The sequence below is a fragment of the Engystomops pustulosus genome, chromosome 7 (assembly GCF_040894005.1).
Source record: "Engystomops pustulosus chromosome 7, aEngPut4.maternal, whole genome shotgun sequence".
Taxonomy (NCBI): domain Eukaryota; kingdom Metazoa; phylum Chordata; class Amphibia; order Anura; family Leptodactylidae; genus Engystomops; species Engystomops pustulosus.
The window spans coordinates 101,615,551-101,631,113 of NC_092417.1; the positions used below are offsets into that span (position 1 = coordinate 101,615,551).

At 40.4% G+C, this 15,563-nt stretch overlaps 1 protein-coding gene across 2 annotated transcripts in view; it reads left to right on the forward strand.

The window, feature by feature from the left end:
• PIEZO1 (piezo type mechanosensitive ion channel component 1 (Er blood group)) overlaps window positions 1–15,563 on the forward strand; it is a 135,608-nt gene that overhangs the window by 66,789 nt on the left and 53,256 nt on the right. For both annotated transcript variants that reach the window (XM_072117469.1, XM_072117470.1), the window contains exons 6-7: window positions 1,493–1,673; window positions 1,995–2,208. In XM_072117469.1, coding sequence (XP_071973570.1) covers window positions 1,493–1,673; window positions 1,995–2,208 — 395 coding nt within the window. The remainder of the gene's footprint in view (window positions 1–1,492; window positions 1,674–1,994; window positions 2,209–15,563) is intronic.

A 15,563-nucleotide genomic window follows, 5' to 3' on the forward strand; every position in this document is an offset into this window, starting at 1 on the left:
CCCATTTTTATATGTCCTCCACAATTCCCTCCCAACAGGGACTTTTAATAAAATACAAAAGCTATCGAGAGCTCTTATATGGGGTTAAAGTCCTCCAGACTTAGACTAGACATTTTTCGGAGGGCAAAGGCATCGCCGAACCCAGAGTTATACTTTCTGACCTCTCAAATCCAACACCTGAAGGCCTGGGGCCAATCTGGTCACTGATCTGTTTTTGAACAATTGCTGAAGTTTCATGGTGGGGGCAAACCTCCACTGTATCTATTAGAGATAGGAGCACAAGGTAGATCACCTGATTGTATTCCTATGATTACCCTACAGCGCAATTTATGGCAAAAAAATTAAAACCATGTTAAAGATGGAAGGTTCCACAGTTTATGCCCATATGGTGCAACCCTGCGCTAAGTGAAATAATTCACCTGCAGGGCTTTCAGAGGTGAGGAGGCATACAACAGTTGTACGAGGTAGGAACCCTTAAAAAACTTTGAGCAACTTAGAGAAGAGTTCCATCTCACACATCTATTTTTGCTTTCACATTCATGCTTCTATCAATATTTACATTTAGGACATGTCCTGGAGGTCCAGAATAGTGCTGAGGCCTTGACTTTTGTTACCCCTGAGTTGATAGATGACCTCATAGGTGCTGACGTTACGAAGGGATACATATGTATAGTCTATAGCAGTGGATGCGAACCTAAGGCACGGGTGCCAGAGGTGGCACTCAGAGCCCTCTATATGGGCTCCTGCGCCATCATCCCAGATCAGAGTTCGTCAGACAGGACTAAAGGCCTCTTGCAATTCCAGGCAGCCCAGAACCCTAGAAGGAAGCTACAATGATAACCAGAAACTTCTTCTCCTTCATTGTACTGTATTGGGGTCCTCAGGTGTTTACACAATTTAAACATGCGACAGAGCAGGGAGTAATAAGTTACTGCTTAAATTGTCGCATCGGCACTTTGCGAAAAATACGTGGGTTTTGGTTGTAGTTTGGGCGCTCAGCGTCTAAAAGGTTTGCCATTGCTGGTCTATAGTATGCTCCTAGACTCCCAACATGAGAAATACCGTCTGACTGCATGTGCTAAGTGGGCCCTTACGGAATGAAGCTTTATCTTAGTTCTCTCAATGTCCTTGTGTGAAGTCCACTCTTTATCTCAATGAATATAATGAATGTGGGGTCCCTGGCTGGACTCTCTTGGACTTCCATTAGTACATTTGCGATGCAATCCCTTCTCAGCCTTTATGTAACTGCCTTTGGTTGTTAAAACCTTACTCTTTGTTGATATCTGTAAACATGACTGAGCTGCACACCCATGTGGATATTGTAATATGCCTTTTGTCTGGATTGTTACTGGAGGAGGGGGGAGTTTGTCTCTGGTAAATGGGGGGATGGGGAGGGTTGGAAGGGCATAAGTGCTTTTGTAAAAATTTTGTTAATTATTGAAAAAGGTTTGATTTAAAAAAAAAAATATATATATATTCACTCTTTTACTAGGTTGAAGAGGAACACAAGACAGAAGGGACTGAAGATGAAGACACTGAGGAGGAAGAAGAGAATGAGGACATTCTGATGTCTCCACAGGATGGGGTGCTGGCCTCCCGGATTAGGGAGGCTGCCCACAAACTACTGGAAGCTGTGGAAAAATCCCTGGCTCTCTTGTTGCTAGCATTAGCAGGTAATGAAGCTATCCTGCCTGTCACACTAAGCACATTATAGCAGTACTTGTTTTCATCTGGCAAGAGATACATGTGTGTAGCATGAAGGGTATTGTATCTACATACAGTATGGAGGAAGCCTTGTACTTGGAATACTGCATTGGGTAAGTTGCTGGGAAAAACAATTGGGGCATAATATAACTTTCTAGTAGATTTTTATTTAATATCTCCCTATGGGAAGGCTTTTCCTTTTACAGTTGATTATGATTAGCAATATATGTTAATATGTAGCTAATACATTATGGATTCGTTGTCTCCATATCTTGTCTTTTTTTTCACAGGCATCACTGTGCCTTCAGGTTTTTCGGCTGTCTATTACCTAGCCTTCGTTGGCCTATGCACATGGTGGGCATGTCACTTCCCAATAAGTCACATGGGCTTAAACACGCTCAGCGTCATGGTCGGTTTTTTTGCCGGAGGTCATGTGATCTGTCTGTATGGTTATCAGTCTTCATTCATTCAAAATCTTTTCCCTCCAGGGGAGCTATGGGCAAGGTATGTGTCTCACTATGTTTACTGTATATTTTGATATAGAAACTTCATTCTGGTTTAACATCTGTAGTTCTTCAAGTCAATCATTGGTCATTTAAAGGGCTTTACACTACAAACTGTACAGGGATGAGCGGTTATTTGTTCCCCATCAAGTTTACATATTATTATCATATCTGTATTTAGGTTTTGAAGTGTTACTGGCTACAGTCATTTTTGTTCTGTAAACAATCTGCTTACTAATCTCCTTAGTTGACTAATCACAACATTATTAAAGGGGTTATCCGGATGTTAAAAAATACCGAGGTGTTGGGTGGGCTAGTTAAACATATACTTACCTCGTCCGGCGCTGCCGATGTCCCGCGCCGCGGTCAGTCTCCTCTGTGCGCCGGTTTGTATACAGGGGCGCACTGGCAGCTTCCGGCTGGGCGGAAGCTCCCATCCGACACCATCTCCAAGCACTTACAACGCTGAGAGATAGGGACGGATGGGAGGAGCCAGCCACAGCACGGACCGGAAGTTCCCTGTGCGTAAACAAACAGGGGCATGGATCAAAGGGACCATTGCACGGGACATTGCCGCCGGAGGAGGTAAGTACATGTTTATTATGTTTAACTAGCCCACCCGAGCCTGGCCCTCAGTATTCTGGATAAACCCTTTAATTTGGGGCAATTATTGGGCATTAGCATCTAAAAAGAAATGTCATTAACCCTATCAGCCCATGTAAGTTCTCTAGTAAGTTCTCTAGGATTTCATATTGATGATTTATTCTGTAGGCTTGGTTTCCATTGAAGAAAATTGGAACTGAGGTTGTAGTTATGGCTCTCTGTCCCTATACACAGCTGAATTGATCCCCAAACAGTTGATTTGTGCTTAGACCTGGTTTTGCCCCTCCCCCGCCCAATCAAACGTTAATTAATTAAACCCAAGGATAGACCATCAAGATAATATACTGTATAGATCCCTTAAGATTCATCTAGTAAAAAAATATTGACAAACAAGCCTTAATCAGATGGGTTCTAATATCCGTCAAGTGGCTTCCTTTAGGATATCCAACCAAAAAAATGTAAAGATATGTACTGACTCCAAAGAAACCAGTGTCCCTGATGTAGAGACCTCAAAAAAAGATGGTCTTCTATACCGTGTAACATAATGAGCCACATTAGGCATGTTAGCAGTTTGTTTCCCCGTCCACACAACCTTCTGAATCCCGAGCCAGTTTTTCCTCAACTTCTTTGAGAACAGTGCTTAAACACTGCAAGATTTCCCCTATCCAACTACTAGTGTACCCTAAGAGTATTTATTGTCAATGGCACTGATGGAATTATTGGGAGTACTGAGCTCTGCTTTCTCCTTAAGTGACATTGAGTTGAATGGAGAGAAAGGTGTGTGAAGGTGTTTTGAAGCCATCATTTTTAACACCGTGAACAGTGCATTGGATGGCAGTATTAAAATCTCCATCATGTGCCTACTTGTGTGCAGTTAAAAAAGAGAAAAGACAGCAACCTCGGTAGTTTCCAAATACTGGATTAGGTGGTGCACGCAGCCTAAGATCCTGGTGTGAAGGCTCCGAGATTCAAACAAAAGCGTTTTGATTCCCCATGAATCTTTGTCAAGCCCTTAACAAAAATTCATGGCGAATGGAATTGTTCCTGTTTATTCGTGCTTGCGTGAATAAAGGTTTCTCCTTCTTCACCACATTGGATGCTGTTGTCTTTTTTTTTTTTTCTTGTGTGCAGTGTCGCAAATTGAAGGATTTCTGTAAATTACATTTTATTGCTTAATGCTAAGAGTACTATGGCATGGATACACACTAAATGCATGTTCTCTTTCACTTACAAGGTTTACAGGATTTTCTTTACTAGATATTGTTTATTGTATGTTTCTTAATGTGGCCATGGTTTGTAAATCCCTGCCATGAAGCCACATTAGAAATAGAACATTGATACTGTTGTCTATATTTAGGATGGTTCTAGTCCATTATAACATGGGCTCATAATTGACTAGACTATGCAGAGAGGATATTAAAGGAAATCTAGCAACAAAATCAAGTGTGATAAACCCGGGACACTTACTCAGTGGTTTATCATGCTTGATTTTGATGTTCAATTTCCTTTAATGCTCTCTGGTTTAAAATGCATACAATGTATGCAATTCAATATATTTTGGCACTTGAATTGCATACATCTCACATAGCTTCCAACTTTACAAAAGAAGAAACAATAGCTTTAGAAAGAACTACAAAATGACAATGTCACTATAAAACAATCTGATAAAGGTGGTAACATCCTCATTTTGGGGTAACAAGAATATGTAGCAATAGTAATGAAACTTTTCAGTGACCAACACTAATGGAAGCTAAAAGGAAAGGTCTTATTTCTGAAGATGAATACAAATATCTATACCATGATAGCCGATAATAGCAACCTATTTCACATTTGAGGTACCTTTTGCCACCAAGAAAAGGGTAAAGGGGTACCGCCATGCAGTCAGTTTGTGTGGCAACGTATGTGAATCTTTTTATGGGGGTGGTGGAATATGAACCTTATTATTTATTTATTTATTTTTATTTTTTTTCGGGAGGTTTGATATACTGATGTCCGCCTGAAGACACTGTTTGTTTAGCAAAACATGTTGGGGGGCTTCATCAGTTCTGTTGCATTAATCTAGGGCTATTGAGACCAATAGTATGTCGTAATGAGTGCAGGGGTAAAGGAATGATCTGCAGACACGTTACCTGACTAAGTTCTAATTACAGCACTAATATGACAAACATTATGAACAATAATTATGAGGCCTTTAAGCGAGAGGTGTTCGTGCCAGGTTCACCATTGAAATATTGGTTAGTCAGCACCAAGATTAGGCTGTAGTTTTTGAAGACTTTAGACAAGTAAGGTCCATTTCTGTTTGTTGTGTTGGAATTCTGTCCCACACACCAAGGGAACGGGCAGGAAATTGAATGCCCAGGCCCTCTTATTTACTGTAGTCTCCCCCCCCCCCCATTCCCACATTGATACCTAACATTATACACAATTTTTTCTTTGACCAAAACATTTTGAGTCAGATTCTGCACGTGCCCACTCAGTATATAGATGCCCCCCCCCAGTCCACAGTCAGCCCCCCGCAGTTCACAGCAGATACCCCCCTTTAATGAAATGTCCACCTCAGATGCCCCCTTTAATGAAATATTCTGCCAGATGCCCCCCTTTAATGAAATGTCCTGCCCCCCCCTCTTGCAAAAAAAAAAAATTAAACCTATACTCACCTTTGGCTTCTTCTCCCTGACCCTGTGTCTCCGTCTACTGCTCTTCCAGCCCGGGCACATTTCTATGACCCGGGCGCAGTCTGCAATGCGTTGGCAGGGGAACAATTGCACTTGTCTATATCTAACCCATCTTGTGTTATGCAGCGTCCTGTTTAGGCACAGAAATCAGAATAGGCAAATGACCCATTTAGCGCTCCTATGCCCTGTGCCACTGACAAAGGGCGCTTGGCACTTGGCCACTACCATAACTATGCACACGCCTTTCATGCTTGAAAGTTCTCCTCCCAACCTCCCTCGCTCCCGAGAGTGGGTGACGCACTGCAAAGCGGACGGCCGTGCGAAATGAAGATACAGTACGCATACAAAAAAAAAAAAGTACTGTAGGGGTCTAGCTACAACAAGCCCCCACACCCGGCTCTCACCACAACTGTATGGACGGACTTCCTCTCGCTGGAGTGCACGGACTGGTCCGGAGCTCGACCATGCAAACTTGAACTAGGCGAAACAAATAGCTTCAGGTCCAGCACATAGCGTAGAGTAGAAAAAAATCCTTTATTGGTGCAAAGGGTAAAATCACAAAAGGAATGCACAGCTAGCGTCACAGACCGACGCGTTTCGACACAGCAGTGTCTTTGTCAAGGTCTAACAGTACGCATACACCATTGCTCCTGAGAGCTCGGTGACATCACAGGAAGCAAGACCTCGTGGGGGGGGAACTTTCAAGCACGCAAGGGGCGTGCATAGTTATGCTGGTGATCAAGCGCCGAGTGCATAGTCTTTGTGTTGTGCATTGAATAGCAGTATTAGTATGGAGATTTGTGTAGATTAAACAGCATTTTATTGGATGTATGGTTATTTCTCTATGAAAGTTAATGGTTTTTACTAGATATTAAATGTGATTTTTTTTCTATCATGTGCCTAGTTGTGTGCAATGTTGCCATTGAAGGGTTTCTATAAATGACATTTTATAGTGTAACGCGAAGAGTACTATGGCATGCATACGCTTGAACTAAATGCATGTTCACTTTTATTTACAAGGTTTCCAGCATTTTCTTTACTAGGTATTGTTTATTGTATCTTATTGTGGTGATGGTTTGTAAATTCCTATGAATGAAGCCACATTATAGACAGTTATAGATGTAATACAAACAATGTTTGCTATTTAGCATGGTTATGCTCCATTATAATGTGTTCTTTAATGACTAGACTATGCAGATAAAATCTTAGACACTTATTGGTTTACAAAAACTAAATGGTTCCCTCTGAGCTTTTGGGCAGTAGTAGTGTGAGATGTTTATACTAAACCGAGCTAGGAGCAGGATCAAGCCGTACCCACCTACATACTGCTAAAGACCAAAATACACATAGAAATGGAGAGTAGTCTCTATTGATCATTAAAATTGGCCTTTCTGTGTAACTTAGTTTTTCACTGTAACTTCTCTCCTTGCTTAGGTTTATGAAGGAGCTACATGTGCTTTTGTGGTAATATTGGTATATACAGGAGCTGGAGGCTTATAGCCTATTATGTTGGGTTACCACTTAGTCCCGGTGTTAACATATGGTTTTCATATGTCTATCATTATGTTTTGTACTTAGAAGGATATGTCGACCCATCATAATAAAAGACCATTTATATTTTTTACGTAGTGTTATCAGACCTTTCTTCCCCTTACGAGCCGGTTTTATAATCTGTGAATAGAAGACCTTCACAGTGTTGACTTGGTGTCGACACACATAGTTTCCGGATTTACAGAAAGGATTTAAAGGAAATCCTGTGAACCCAAGAGATGGTGAGGGTTTTTGTATTGCTCCTTCCAAAAGGTTGTTTTAATGATGGTCTCATTAATCAATAATATATTGCCATAATACAGATATTGACATAATATACATAATGTACAATGGACTACACCTAGCTCAGCCGGCGAGCAAACAGTATGTGCTATTAAAATGGTTAGCACAGATATGGCTGAAAAGTGGTTTTCCACATTTACCCACACTTCTTTTTAATGAAGTTGTTGTGACATACCCTTGAGGTAATAAGCAATGAAGTTACTGTTCCATTGTAGCCACTTATTGATTTCCTGTATAGCCAGCTGTGGGTAGATGAGTCATTTTCTGCTATAGAAAATGTTCATTTTTCTTCTTCTAGCAATCTGTAGGGGTTCCAGCAATCAGGTCAGTCACTTTCAAGGGGTGCAGTTAAATGAAATTTATCATCAAAATCAAGCATGATAAACCAGGGGCTCCTATTTCTCGATCTAGGAACTGCGACTGTGGTAATCTTCTTATGTGTTATCTGTGGCCTCCTTCCTTCTGAAATCAATCTTTAAACTCATGCTAATGAGCTACAATGGCTTTGTGGGCATTCACAGGCTCTTACACAGAACCCAACCCCCTTCCCAATCACTGTGTGTTGAAAATTCCTCTGCTGGTTGAGATTACATCAGGCTGAAGGAGGGGGAAGTGCTTGGAGGGAGAAGACAGGGTAACAAGCGGTACCACGTAAGTGCTCTAGTAGCCCTCACAGCCCATCTGGATTTTTAGCATAATTTTTCAAGATTATTTTAGCAGGGCTGTGGAGTTGATAAGCCAAGCTTCTGACTCCATCGCCTCGAGTCCCCAAACTTCGACTACTCGAGCTCTACCAAAATAGTCTACGACTTCAACTCCACAGTCTTGTTTCCCTGGTCACTCTAGCAGTTCTTAAATAAATGCAACCATTCCTTTTTTGTGCCTAATTTCTGTGATCTGGAGTAGAGGAGCTTCACTACTAAGCATGTACATAAAGTGCAGCACACGTTCGTCTCAACTGAAAGGGGGAATAGACTACGTGTGGCCCTTTTAAGCCATGAGTTTCGGTCCGTACCCTTTTGACAGTCAGAGTCAAATGAGTTCTTCCATTACCGATGGAAGTGTGCATTTAACCAGGAGGCTGGTTAGTTGTGAGTGCAGCTGAGAAATCCTCACTGCTCCCGAGTCCTCTCCTGCCTCTCCACTTTCTCCTGATACTGGTTGTATGAATCTGGTTAAGTACTTTGAGAACGGCCCCAGGAGCAGGAGAGGACCCAGGAGGGTAAGTACTTGTCAGTTGTACTGTACTGCTCCTGGGTACTCTCCTGCTCTTGGCATAGCTGTGCTCCAGGTCCTGATTTCGGCGCATACAAGCAGCATGGAGGAGCCAGGAAAGGATGATATTTATTGATTTTTGCCTGCTCTGGTGGTCTGCAGTGCTTTTATTATCTGCTCGGAGGTCTGCATATTATTGTATGCTCTGAATGCATTATGAGGTTGCTGGGGTGGTATTTATTGCTGTAATGTGGTATTTATAATTGCTTGGGTAGTATTTTTTTCTGTACTGTGGTGGTTGGTGTATCTATGGTACTGGTTACTAACTAATTGTATTTTCGTAATATGCAAAATGGAAAATATTTCTAGTTGCGGGAAGAAAATTGTATGAAAATTGCCCACACTTGGCAGATTCTGCATCCCTACTACATTAATATAAGCATGTCAATCCATATACTGTACTTTGAAAAACAGGAAAGGATAACTGCAGGTTTTATATCTGTTAAAAGGAAATGGACATATAAGCTGGCCAGAAGTGAGCATCCTCTTATACTAGACACTAAGTCTGAAAACTACCTAAAAGAAAAGTAGCTTACGTTGCCTATAGCAGTAGCATAACTTTCATTTTATAGGGCACTCTTGAAAAAGGAAACTATTGTAATTTGTTGGGCAGCAGAGGCAGTTTTTTTCCTTTTTGAATGGCCCCATAAATCTGTGCAATGTCTGTCTATTGCATGCTACATTTCACAGATGAAATGTTCTTATCAGACTGTTCTTTGAAGCATTATATCTAGTGTAAAACACAGATTATCTATGATAATGGCATAGTTCTGTTTTCTCACCACTGGCATAATGGCTGTTAACTGCTCATTCATCACAAGCACTAAACTCATTGCTTCCAGGATGTTACACCAGATGTTACTTATCATACTTATCGTGGGCCATGGCAACTGCTCTTTCACTTTTATTCCACTACACCACATGATGTACATTGAAATTGCTGAACTACCCTTTAGTTGGTGCCCTGTCCAGGAGTGTATCTAGGAGAGGCTGTGCCGCAGGCAGATTTATGAATAAGGGCCCCTCTTCCCCTAAATGTGAAAAAAATACATATTTATGTACACATTTATACACTCCTATATACTTACAGTACAGTACTCATACACACATGCTTACTTTTATACACTCACACACATATATATTTATATACTTTGCACACTAGAAGGTAAGTTACATGACTTGCATGACTGATGAGACTTGGGCAGATCACCATGACTTAACCGTGCTGAATATGCCGCCAGGTGCAGGACATCTTTGCACACTGGGCCACTAAAGATACCACAATCCTTTCATAACGTCACCTGGATAACACTGTACTCCTAATCTATATACACCTCTCCTAACACAAGTGACCCCTGTATACCCCTTAATTAATTTTATTACATACACTGCACCCCAAATATATAATATATATTTCATGTCATACCTTATAATAAATTACATGCCTTGCCCCCCTACTAATATAATTCATGACGTGCCCCATTATACATTAGATACCATGCAACCTGCCCTTAATATATTGCTTGCCATGTCGTATTATAAAATATATGGGACTGAAGAGCTGCGTAATCTGTGTGCGCTATATAAAGAACTGAATTATTATCGTATGTTCTGCACCTCTAATTTAATCCCCCCTTAATAAATGACATGCTATGTCATTTCTAATATATTACATGCCATGCCCCTTATAAATAATATGCTATGCCACCCCCCTAATATTTCAACATTGAGATACAGAACCCCCATTCCCCTGTCAGACTACAGATACAGTACCCCTTTCACCAAGGAAAATCAAAATAATGCTATATACCTGGATGACTCCTGCAGCTTCCTTCTTCCTAGGTCCAGGTGACTACATACAGCGCAATGTGATGACAAAATCAGATGGTGCGGTCTGTGTACTGGAGGCCGCTGCAATGAGAAGGACTGCCGTTCCTGGCCTGCACACATAATCTGTGTTATCTGTGTCTTGATTTTATTTGTCAAGTGTGTAATCTACAGCAAATTAATCTAGGCAGCCCTACCCAGCCTCCGGACACAGTGGACCTTGTAGCAGCCACTATGCCTGCTGTAGTGATAGTTACATCACTGGCCCTATCACTAGCCTCAGTGCTGATCTAAATGCAAATGTGATGTGACAGCTTGGTCAATGCTGTTTTTTGTACTGATCAACACTGAGGCAAGTGAATGGCTGCTGTGGTCTTCTAACCACAAAAAATGCATCTTTCGAAGACAAAACATTAGATATGGTACAAATAACAGATTACCATTAACTAGTTCAGTGGCTTTTGTTGTGTTTGCAACAATGGTTGTAATGGTGCATAAAGCTACCTCTTGTGCTTATGCATTGTCTTCAGCAAGCTCCCCCTGGTGGTAGTTGCTTGTATCTAGAGTGTTATCATTTTGCACCCTGACAGAATCCTCTGTGTAGTCTCAGGGGTTGGGCTTTGGTATGGATGCATTTCAAAAAACGTGACTTGTCTGTGCTGCAGACTGCTCAGCTCTTGGGCCCCCACTTTGTACTCCTGTACAGCACTTCCCTTTCCCATTGACAAGTCGTATGTTGTTTTTTGAAATCCAAACCAAAGCCAAACCCCTGGGATTTTATTGTAGTGCAAATACTTAGAGAAAGCAGAAAGACATATTTGCAATGCAGCTGTCAACGGCTTCTGAAACCTATAACTTTAAACAAAATAGACATTACATTCTTAGAACAATGTAAGTATTGCTAAAAAGAATATGGCAGGGCACACAGAAATATTTGTTGGTGAAGGGGAGAGATCCTTTCTCTACATGCTGTCTATGACCCTAAATCATTGAAAGGCACCTAGTGGTAGATGGTGGGTGGCTCAGATTCGAATATATTTATATTATGGTTCTCTATGATGCGACACAACCCTATCTGAAGTATCGACATCCTCTCACTGCCTTAAGGTGTTGTATAAAGGCAGCTGTAAGCATCTGCCACCGGGAATGAGCTCCAGCCAGCTGTCCTTTCCTAAGCTGGGAGTCTAAGCGTCTAGTGAGCTTCTCCCTGACATGGAGTCGTAATGTGGTCAATTGCCCCTGTCAGTGATTTTAGTGCCTTCTGCCAACGTGAAAAACAGAACCAAACCAAAAGGTAACAACTCCATAGACACACACATTGGGGAGACTACATCGGGAAGGGAGAAAAGACATGTGAAAGAAAGTAACAAAACAAGCAAATTGATTTCAGGAAATCAAAGACTCCAAGGGTCGCCTGGTTGCCTGGTCTCAAATAGATCCCTGAATCTCTGAGATTCTTCTATCACTAGCCATGGGCCCCATGGGGATTCTAAACTAAACGTGCCCTCAAATGCTGCTGTAACCTGTCTTTGGTGAAAATGAGGTCGCTGGTGACAGATTCCCTTTAAAGAAGGCAAGTTAATGATAGAAGCACACATGCTGCCAAATACAGGCGGTCCCCTACTTAAGAACACCTGACTTGCATACGAACCATTGTTACAAACGGACCTCTGGATGTTTGCGATTTAATGTAGCTTAGGCCCAGGCTACAATTGTCACAGAGACTTAAAAAAATTTGGCAGGGGGCTACAATGATAGAGTATACAGTTCCGACTTGCATACAAATTCAACTTAAGAACAAACCTACAGACCCTATCTTTTATGTAACCCGGGGACTGCCTGTACCTGATTCTGCTGAGCATACGTAGGCCAATGCATATGGTAAGGAAAAATTATAAAACATTTAAGGGCACAGCTTACCAATCATGTCTGGTTAGGGGAAGCAGAAGATTTAAAGCCTTGTATGAAAAGAAAATCTTCTGCTTTGGTAAAAATAGATCAACAAATGAATCGGCCCAGTCTTGTAAAGCAGACATTAAAAATAATTGCTCTAAGATTTTATACCAGCATTTGTATGCATAGTAATGGAGCAATTAATGCTGATTAAAGAAACATCTTTGCCTATTGTTTCATAGTTTTTGGGATACAATTTCTGGACTAGTAAAATAAAATTTTTACTCCTTGAAAGACACCCAAGATGTAATTCACAAAGTTGGATTGTAAAGCTGAATGGAAAATAAAGAAAAGTTGAATCCCAAATTACTGTGGGAATTTGAACCATGACTTTGTTCATGTATCTGTCCTGTAAAATTAGAGTGGAAAAACTAGACTTGTCACACACTGGTGTAATGTCATCAGGATAGAATAACTCACACTTACTTGCTGTAAAGGGGTAGTAGGCACGCAATCCATGCAGAGGCCTGGGGGCCTGTGATTTTATGTAAACGAATGCTAAAATACAGACTGGCTTATACAATCATAGAAATATGTGAGCATGTTTCCATGCCATGATTGAAGCTTGAAGACAAATTGCTTCTCCTGGGTTTCATGAATGGTAGGCCTGGCAAGTATTCAACAGTTAAAAAATTAGGGATTTGCTAAACCAAGAAAGTGCAGCGTTTAAGACATTTACACATATGCAAGTTACTATGCTTAAAGGGCATCTACCACCATAATGAAGGATTATAAACCAAGTACACAGACATACTGGTGTGTGCCCCCTCTGGCAGGATCTCCTCATATTTTACTTTTTATTATGCAAATGAGCCTGAGGGGCTCCAGCTTCCATAGGTGTTAATAGAGCCTGGAGCTCTTTACAAGCCTTTTAAAAAAAAAAAAAAAAAGAAAAAAAAGGCCATAGGAAGCTTAAACAAGATCAGATCCAGCAGGAGAGGGCACACAACAGTATGTCTGTGTGCTTGATTTACAATCCTTCATTCTGGTGGTAGATGTCCTTTTAAAGGGCTTGTATTAAGTTTCTATGGATTGGCAAGAAGAGTATGCATCCTGCCATTTCATTCAATAGTATAGGTCTGTTGAAAATTTAGGTCCGCTATCTGGGCACTCCCATTCACTGATCAGATTGTTATCCCCTATTTTGTCAACGGCTAATAACTTGAAAACTTGTTACAACCCCTTCAAAAGTTCCCAGCACTGGACATAAGTGGCTAATGACAGGACACGGATAATTGCATTTAGCTGCATAGGAAATATATAAAGTGTTTTATAGAAGTATTTTGATGGGTTATACTATACTACGCTATATTTTGGTTGGAGCTTAACAGGATCTATTTATGGATTAGTGTAGCATACCGTAAGTTTACACTGTGAGTTTACACAGGTTTTTATATGTACATCAGATGTTAGGAAGGGGTTAACTTGACTATTTTCAGTGGCTCTTTTTTGTATTGTCCTCCATCATCTTGGAAAATTAGTCTCCATAATTTCTTTACAGTTTCTTAAAACATTATATGAAACAATAATTAAGGCCATTAATATATAGCACAAACTTCTTTGGTTATGTGGGCAGGTGAAGAAGAAAATGAACACCTTAACGACCTTAAGTATACTGTACAGAAAGGGTTAACAAAAGTTCATCAATAGGTCATTAAAACCCCAAAGTTGTGCTAAAAACTACATTTTGTCTAGAAAAAACAAGACCCCACACAGCTATAGTGACAGAAAAATAAAGTTATAGCTTATAGAAGGCACGGACAGAAAAAAAAAAGAAATGAAAAGTGAGAAGAAAAATATGAAAATGTGTTTTGCATGACATGTTGTGTAATTTAAAAAGGGGCAAAAGGTTGTTGGCATAGAACTAGTGTGGCACCATATTATCCAGATAAAACACAATCTACTCTAATAAATCTTATTTTGAACATATTTTCAGTAAATTTCATGCCTGTAAATGTTTGTGCGCCATATGATGATTTCTGCAGAACTATGCTTCTGCTTATTGATGCCAGGAAATCCTTGGCTTGGATCTGTGCACTACTGTCTGGACATGTTACTGAGCTTGTGTATTGTGGTATTATTACTGCATTGTGGTGGTGTTACTTGAGCGCAGTATGGTTGTAGCTTTTATATAACAATGCAATTTATGTACTTCATGGTGATCTAGAGATTATTTGGATTGTGCTGAAGATTTTAAAATTAAAATGTATAAAACATTTTTGTATCACAACTTGTTTCCTTGAGCGGTTTCTCCTTTTGTAACCTGGCTTTGTACATTGTTTAGTACCATTAAAATCATGGACTAATCTAAATCTTTAATTTCATGTTCTAAATGATTATGCTATGGGAAGAGTGCCCCAGCTTTCCAAACCTTGTGGGACTGTAAATGTCTTTAAGATTGTCTTGTTCAGGTTTATAGAGCTGAACTTGTGGGATGTTTAGGTTGCATAGTTGTCTGGCATTGAACCAAGAGTATATATATCACTAAAAAGGTAACTCTAATACAGTTAACAGCCGTATTTAACTTGCCAAAATCTGTAATAAACATGTATAAAGTTACTAAACCCAGTCCAGAAACTGAAGTATATTCTTGACACGCAGGTCATCTGTGCCTTTAAGTGGCTGCTTCTATTTAACATCTGCAAGTAATATAATAGGATTCATACTGTAACAACATACACATCCCTAACATGTACATAATACTTCTTAGTGGCACACTTCCCACAGATGGATGTTGTGGCTACTTATGTAGGGGTTACAAAATGTCGCCCTACACCCTTTGTCCTTGAAGTTTTGCATCATATCTATCATATCTTTAAGTGACATTCTTAGTTGAATATGCACGTCATGCTTTTTTGTGTATGTATGACATCATCTTTTTTTTTTTTTAATACTATACATTGAATGACCTAGTCATCATAGCCTACATGATGGCTATACTGCATACCATCTCTAGATGGCATACGTTCCAGAGACCTGGATTCCACTTTGTTTGTGTATTAACTTCCATGGGGACTATGACCAATAAAATGATTATTATATGCAGATGTAATACATGAATGCAGTCATGATGTTCCCTCACTGTCACCTCCAATATTAGTCTTTGCTGAGACTGAACAGATCAGAGAAAAATAAGCAATGAGATCCAGTTGGGATTTGAGGTCTTTACTGCTTTCTCCTGGGGTTTGTC